This window comes from Diospyros lotus, chromosome 1 (assembly GCF_014633365.1).
Source record: "Diospyros lotus cultivar Yz01 chromosome 1, ASM1463336v1, whole genome shotgun sequence".
In the NCBI taxonomy this organism is placed as follows: domain Eukaryota; kingdom Viridiplantae; phylum Streptophyta; class Magnoliopsida; order Ericales; family Ebenaceae; genus Diospyros; species Diospyros lotus.
The window spans coordinates 28,581,675-28,590,055 of NC_068338.1; the positions used below are offsets into that span (position 1 = coordinate 28,581,675).

Sequence of the window (8,381 nt, forward strand, 5' to 3'; positions counted from 1 at the left end):
AGACCCTCCTCCAAATCATCCGACAGCTTCGAAGCCAAATTGTCGAATTAACCCGCAACCAACAGCGCGACTAGCACAATGAGCGGACTGACGATGACACAAAAGCTAGTCCGATCCACTTCGTTAGGCCGGAAGGAACAAATTATAATTCATAAAATAGATAAACCACCATTGCTATTTAATTTAAAAAGAATAATAATAATTTAACTGAAATTTTTAACTGAATTATCAATATTCCTTATAACAAACATCTCAAAACTATCTAAGCTGCCTGCATGTACATCCCTAGTAATTTGATCAGTTGGACTTGTGAAGTGGCGCATGGCCAATTTGATGAGTGGCCAAGTTTTTAATGGCTATGGCTTGGAATCTCTTTTAATTCTGTAAAACCAATTTAAAATTTTCAAAATTTTAACACTGGTGTGTTAAGGCCTCGATAACATCATTAATAATAAAAAAATAGTAAGATATACTTGAAAACTCTTAAAATTGAAATTCAAGGAAATTGACAGACGAATGCAATGACAATTAAATTGGAACCGGAGTGTTCGCGGCTGATAATACGTATTATACGAACGACCAAATCCAGTGGGTCTGGACCGGTTGTCCCTTGCCCGGGCCGGTTAAACATCGTCGGAGCCCTCCGTTCCTATCTCCCAAATGGTGCCCTTTCGTCCCCACCGGCGTCTGGCAAACCCTAATTCCCCGATCTCCACCGCCACTACTGCCGCCGCCGCCATCGCTGCCGGAGACCGCCTCGCAAATGACGAGAAATTCGTAGCCATTCTCAGAGGCATCGTCCGAGGCAAGCAGAGCTGGAAGGTCGCTCTTAGCAACCCCTTCGTTGCCAATAACTTGAGGCCACGCCACGTCGAGAAGCTCCTTCTCCAAACCCTAGACGACTCGAGGTTAGCCTTACGCTTCTTCAACTTCCTTGGCCTCCACAGGAACTTCAACCACTCCACGGCGTCATTTTGCATCTTGATCCACGCCTTGGCTCAGTCCAATCTCATTTGGCAGGCGTCCTCGGTTCTGCAGACGTTTCTTTTTCGCCGGCCTATTAAACCTACGCTGGTTTTTGAAGCGCTCGTGGATTCGTATGGAAAGTGCAATTTTCGTTCGACCTATGGGTTTGATTTGTTGGTTCAGACGTGTTTGCATCACAGAAGGGTGTTGGATTCCGTTGTCATTGTGAGGCTAATGAAGGAGTCCAGAATTTTGCCTGAAACTCGGACTTTCAGTGCTGTTTTAAACGGTTTGATTAGAATTAATCAGTTTGATATGGTTCTGTGTTTGTTTGACGAGGTTGTGGATATGGGCTTGAAGCCTGATGTTTATACATACACTGCAGTAGTTCAAAGTTTGTGCGAGTTGAAGAGTCTTGATAGAGCTAAGGAAATAATTCATCGAATGGAGTCAAATGGTTGTGAATTGAGCGTGGTGACTTATAATGTGTTTATTCGCGGTCTTTGCAAGACCCAGAGACCTTGGGAAGCTGTTGAAGTCAAGAATTCTCTGAGTCAAAAAGGATTGAAAGCTGATGTTGTAACATTTTGTACATTAGTTTTGGGCTTATGCACCATTGAAGAATTTGGAGTTGCTAAACAACTAACAGAGGAAATGATCAGGTTAGGGTTGATTCCAACTAAAGAGGCCATATCATGTCTGGTTGATGGCTTGAGGAGGAAGGGGTGTGCTGTGGATGCTTTTGATTTACTTAATAAGGTGGGGAAAGTTGGGGTGTCCCCTAGTGCATTTGTTTACAATGCATTTATCAATTCTCTGTGTAAAGATGGAAAACTAGAAGAAGTAGAGGCACTTTTTAATAACATGGGGAAGAATGGTTTATTCCCAAATGAAATTACCTACTCTAGTATGATTAATTCATTTAGCAAGAGAGGGCAGCTGGATGCTGCACATCTTTTCCTTGGTAAAATGTCCATGACAGGGATTAAACCAACTGTGCATCATTACAATTCTCTGATTAGTGGTCATTGCAAGTTGGGAAAGTGGCAAACTGCAAAGCGTCTCTTTGACGAGATGATTGATAAAGGAATGGCTCCAACTGTTGTAACATACACCTCATTAATAAGTGGATATTGCAAGGAAGGTGAAGTGCATCAAGCGTTTCAGGTCTATCATGAGATGACTAGGAAGGGCATTTTGCCAAATATTTACACCTTTGCTGCACTTATTTATGGTCTTTGTCGTGCAAATAGGATGGTTGAAGCAACTGAGTTATTTGATGAAATGCAAAATTGGAATGTTATCCCAAATGTTGTCATCTATAATGTTATAATTGAAGGTCATTGTAGGGAAGGTAACACTGTAAGAGCTTTTGAATTGCTTGATGAGATGGTGGAGAAGGGAATTGTACCTGATACGTATACGTATAGGCCTCTAATAAGTGGGCTTTGTTCCATTGGGAGGGTGTCTGAAGCCAAGCAGTTAATGGATGACCTTCAAAAGAAGCATCATAACTTAAACGAGATGTGCTTTAGTGCACTTTTACAGGGTTATTGCAAGGAAGGCAGATTGAAGGAAGCATTAGTTGCCTGCAGAGAGATGATGGCAAATGGAGTAAATATGGATCTTGTATGTTATGCGATACTTATCCATGGATTTCTAAGGCATCATGATATGAAAACGGTAATATGTCTGTTAAAGGAAATCCAAGATCATGGATTGAGGCCTGACAATGCAATATACACTAGTATGATTGATGCATATGGAAAAACAGGAGATCTTTGCAAGGCATTTGGAATTTGGGATATAATGGTATGTGGAGGATGCATTCCAAATGTTGTAACGTACACTGTTTTGATAAATGGCTTGTGTAAAGCAGGATTTGTGGATAAAGCTGAGATCCTTTGCAAGGAAATGCTGGTTAGTGACTCAGTTCCGAATCAGATCACATATGGATGTTTTCTTGATCAGCTTACCAAAGAAGGACGCATGGAGAAAGCCGTACAGCTACACAATGTGATGCTTAGAGATTCTCTAGCAAACACTGTGACATACAATATACTCATTCGGGGTTTCTGCAAATTGGACAGAATTCAGGAAGCTGCCAAGATCCTAATTGAAATGGTAGATAATGGGATTCATCCGAATTGCATAAGCTATTCAACAATCATTTATGAGTACTGTAGAGGGGGAAATTTATGGCAGGCCATCAAGCTCTGGGACTCTATGCTGAGCAAGGGTCTGAATCCTGATAAGTTAGCATATAATTTTTTGATATATGGCTTCTGTGTTGCTGGAGAGCTCCCAAAGGCTTTTGAATTGTGTAATGAAATGCTGAGAAGAGGTATGAGGCCAAATTGGGCTACATATAATGCTCTTCTTAATGGATGAAGAGCATTGCTTCTGAAATAACATTTTACAATTCCCCTTGTACAGCAAAAGAAGTCTGGGTATCATGAACTGTGAGTTATGGACAAACAAGACTTGCACATGTGGCTCCTTTCCGAGCAAGTGGTATTTTATCCATGTTGGAGAACATTTTCTATGGTCCATTGCGAGATAAATGATGTTACCTCATGGTTGTTCTCTTCACTGTTACTACTCGGCTCCCTGATCCTTGTTCTCTTCATCTTTTGTTGGAAAACAGTATAATGAATTTTTTGATGGTGAGCCTTGGTAGCGACCATAAGATTGCTCCCTCCTGACTGAAATGTTATGGATTTGAGTTGTGGAAACATCATTTTTGCCAAGTGGGGAGCTTGGTTTCATTTGGAACACCCGTTTTAGATGGTGTTACATGAGGAAGGTGAAAAGATTTTACTAGCCTTTGGATACATGACTAGGAATGCATTTACAAACTATTTGAGATGCTAAATTTTTTGATATTTCATTCGAAATTAATAGCCTATTCTTTGGTTTACTTAATTTAGTTTTAGTTTCTTGAGAAGGTTTTGATATGATTTTTTTTATCTAGATAATTTATAACCTGTACTTGGCACATCAGAGGAGTTGTGCTGAGCATTGCCACCCTTAGTCATAGGTTGTGTTTCTCAACATTTTCAGTCCTAATCCCAACCTTTGATAGCACTAACTGCTTATAGACATTTGAAGGGTCCGGACTCTTTATTGGTGTCCGGACCCTAGTCCTAACTAATATTTTATTTGAAGATAGAATTAGAATTTGAGGGAGAAATAGGAAGCAATAAGGGAGAGAGAAACTGAAATGAGGAAGACTAACAAAAAGTAGGGGAAAAATTGGGAGAAATCTAATAGAATTGAGGGGAAAATCAGAGAGAATAATAGGGGAAAATTAGAGACTTCAATAAATTCTTCATAATTCATACATAATCCTTGGTAGTGTGGGTTTAGCTTAATACATAAGCCATCCACATATTCTACAAGGCAATTATCACTCCTCAGTCACTGCTCTTGAATCACTCCAATACCTCCTCACTATTTCATAATTGTAAATAATACACAATTATTTCTAAAACATAAGTGTAATTTAACAACTAAATAAATATATAACAACATAACTACCTAATTCACTTGGGGTTGTGACATTCCCTTCCCCTTAAAGGATTTATTGTCTCAAAGAAATCACATCAACGACCACTATTCTTCATCCAATCCCAGCTTTCACTATCTGTATCATCCTTCTTAGACTGTTCTTTCCTATGATTTCATTGGTAATGTCTAAAAGATCAGAGAATGTTCCCAGTTGAGGATGAATTTTAACTCCTTTTTCCTCCTCCTCACTGGCTCTATCCAATAAATCTCCAATTACTAGCTTTTTGCATTGACATTAGGTATTGGAGAGGTACCTATTCTTTCAAGAATAACAGGCTTGAAACCTTCAAACTCCGAAGTTGGTGTAATAACAACTTTCTCCAACTTCACGGCATCTTTTGCTTTCTAATCTAGTGTAGGTAATTCATCAGTTTCTTGCAAACTGGAGGTCTTAGGTAGGATTCCAGCTTATGCTAGAATCAATTTTATAGTAGATCTTGAATAAAGATCCACTAGTATACTGATTTGAAACTTCTTTGAAATCAAATTCAATAAGTCATCTAGCTTTTTATTGAATTCTTTTGTGAATATTTTCTCCAGCGACTACATTCTCTCAGGAGTTCCTTCAGCCATCATATCCTCAGTTAAATTCTTTTGACTTCATTTTGAACAACAATTGGAATTGCTTCCAATAATTAGTAACTGCCTTTGAAACCGCTTCCAGAAACCGGCTTGTACTGTTTGTCTTCAAAATCTGATCGGAAACACCTAGATTTAGCTAAGAACCAAACTACTCTAATACCAAATATCAGGACCCTAGTCCTAACTAATGTTTTCATTGAAGATATAATTGGAATTTGAGGGATAAATAGGAAGAAATAAGGGGGAGACATACCAAAATGAGGGAGACTGACAAAAAGTAGGGGGGAAATTGGGAGAAATAGGAGAGAAACATGACAGAATTGAGAGGAAAATCAGAGAGATCAATAGGGGGAAATGAGAGATTTCAATGAATTTTTCATAATTCATACAAAATCCTCAATAGTGTGTGGCTTAGGTTTATATATAAGCTATCCACAGATTCTATAAGACAATTACCACTTGTCAGTAATTCCTCTTAAATCACTTCACCGCCTCCCTACTATTCTATAACTGTAAATTAATTATAAATAATTCAAAATTACTCATAAAATATAATTGTAATTAACAATTAAATAAATATATAATAACATAATTACCTAATTCACTTGGCGTTGTGACAATTGGCTGCAGTTTTACAAGCCAAAAGAGTAAAGGGCAGTCCTGAGCAGAGGCCTCCTCTTGCTACTGTGAGTCCAAGACGATAGTTGAAAAGGCTTTGAAGGCTCATATTGATGCAGTTGTAATGCTACCTACCATGTTCATCCTCTTTGCTGCAGTTTTTGTTACATTCTTTCTTTCATCAGATTGTATTGCAGTTGGAAAGTGAATCTGACTTTTGTTATCCTCCAGTTTGTTTTCTTAGCGGCGTTCTCAAGATGAGCTTTGTTGTGAACAGGGCAGCTCTATTTGGAAAGTTTTTTAGAGTGCTTGTAAAGTTCGTTTTGTAAACTTCCAATGCCACTTTAGTTTATTGCAAGTATTGATCGGGCTGATCATTTGAGATGTTTTGAGCTAGTACACTTCAACTGACCCTTTTTCTCTCTTTCTCTACCTAAACAGAGTTAGAAACTAAGTGAGGGAATTCTCGCTCGCAGACTATGTCTTGTCAGCCACATTTTACTCATGCAGCCATCCAAGCCATTGTGGATAACTCTTGTTGTACAATCAGTGGCAATGCCAGCTCCTTTGCTTTTAATTCTCCTTGGAGCGTGTTTTGTTGAGCAGTTTGATTGCTTATAAGCTATTAGTAAAGTAAATGTTGTATAGCTTATTTAGTTATACGTTGGTTAAAAATTAAAGAATTAAAAAGCTGTCAAGTTTAAATATTATTTGACAACGTTTTAGAAATAGATTGTTTGGCTTACTCTTTTTTAAGATAACTTTTAAATCTTTTTATTTAAAAGTTATGTAAAATTTTAAAACTGACTAGCGTTTAAGTTAATAATGTGTTTGGATAAATGTGTTTTAAGTTGTTATTTATATAATCATGTGTTTAGTTTGAAAATGTTGATAAGTTATTAAAACTTAACAAAAAGACTAAAATGAATATGTCGCTGAATAATACAAATAAAATTTATAAAAATATTATTTTTTTAATAAAAATAAATTATAAATTGATGTCTAACTGATAAAATATATACAATTATTAAAAGATATACTAATAAAATATTTTATGTTTAAATTTAGGTTTAATTTATAAAAATATTAAATATATTAATATAATAGATATTAATAGATATATGTTAAATATATATATACATACACATACATACATACAAAGAAGGGCGACAAACGATAAGAGTGAAAGAAGGCGGCGATGAAGGAGGAGATGGAAGTTGGAGGCAATGGTGACGGCAATCGACTAGAGGTAGGGATGGGCTGGAGACTATTTAAAGGTAAAGGGTTGAAAATATTAAAGTTCTTGAAGGGCAAAATAGTAAAACAATTGGTCAACAAAATAAGTTGCCAACAAAGTTTTGAAAAAGGTTTGGGAAGAGATTTTCTAAAATGCTGCTAAAATAATGTTTAAGCTCGGCAATATATATATTAGTATTGTGTGCCCTGATGTTAGATTTGGATGATATATAATGGATTTATTTTTAATGCATTAATTGTATTTTTTTATAAATCAATGAAAGATAATATTTTTTTAATTCATATTTTCTTCAATCAATTATATGAATGAATCTTTATATTTTCTATGTGAAAATCTTATTCTCAAGGTGTTGAGATTATTTGACAGAATTATCTAATAACAAAACTTCATAAACTATTTCTAGTTCTTAAATTCTTTGGATGTGGACTCCGATTAATTGAGTACGAATTAGCACAAGGGTTACTACCTTGTTCTATATGAGAATATTGATGGGAGGATGGTGTGTCACACGTCATATGACATGAGATATTGTTAGTAGACTTGTAGGTGGTCGTTGGGGAACGATCAACCGAATGTGATGTTGATGACTAACCACATGGCTTGGTGGATAATGGCCGTGTCATTAGGTTGCGATGGTGTATTGATCATTAGACTTGAATTGGCATAGTTGTTTTGTGTATTGATGTGTGAGATTTACTAATGAGCCGAACTGTCCAATTGAAAGACGGGGACATTCATCTATGTGGTTTCGTATTGTTGGTATTTGAAAATAGGTGTTGGGAATATGATCCATCACCCTCGTTGGTATTTGATGGGGGTGAATGTCCTATGTGATTTATTATTGATGTGACGGGACAATCCTTGAACATGGTAGATTGAAAGTCAAGAAAAGTATTTTCTGATGTATCATTTAATCACATTAATGAAGTCTGACACATAGTTATTAAATTTGTGAGTTTATCACTCCATGACTCTTGTTCAGTCAAGACATCAGGTGATAGAAGGATTATAACACACGGTAATCGTTAACTGTAATAGGTTCACTTACAGTGAGACTTCACTACCATCTATACTGTCTTGAACCGCTGTTAGACACTATTCAGGAACTCTCAGAAGATCGTTGGGATTTGAAGAAGTTCTGATGATGGGTCAATGGGTTGACCAGTACCGAAAGGGATTTTGGTATTATCTAATTACTAATAGGTAGTGAACCTAGTGTTGCATTTGGTATCAATATCGTATGCTCGAAATGTCTCTAGAAGTTATTGGTCAAAAATTGACTATTGGCTCATTGGCAATAATGCATAGTTCATAGTAATAGTGCATAGTATGAAATCAATTATTGATTGCATAATAAGAGGCGACGGATTGCAAATAGTGCATAGTA

General features: G+C 36.7%; 1 protein-coding gene across 2 annotated transcripts; it reads left to right on the top strand.

The window, feature by feature from the left end:
* The first annotated feature begins 543 nt into the window (after positions 1-543).
* LOC127807624 (putative pentatricopeptide repeat-containing protein At5g59900) lies at positions 544-6,416 on the top strand. Of its 2 annotated transcripts, none has more exons than XM_052345642.1 (2): positions 544-3,772; positions 6,178-6,416. In XM_052345642.1, exon 1 carries the CDS (start codon positions 661-663, stop codon positions 3,355-3,357), a length of 2,697 nt encoding a protein of 898 aa, XP_052201602.1. In that variant the 5' UTR covers positions 544-660; the 3' UTR covers positions 3,358-3,772; positions 6,178-6,416. The 2 variants fall into 2 exon arrangements, with proteins under 2 accessions (XP_052201602.1, XP_052201593.1); XM_052345633.1 differs by lacking the exon at positions 6,178-6,416 and adding an exon at positions 5,749-6,166.
* Positions 6,417-8,381: the final 1,965 nt, after the last annotated feature.

What these genes read in the sequence shown, in the direction of transcription:
- LOC127807624 (XM_052345642.1), top strand. Translation starts at nt 661, where the DNA reads ATGGTGCCCTTTCGTCCCCACCGGCGTCTGGCAAACCCTAATTCCCCG.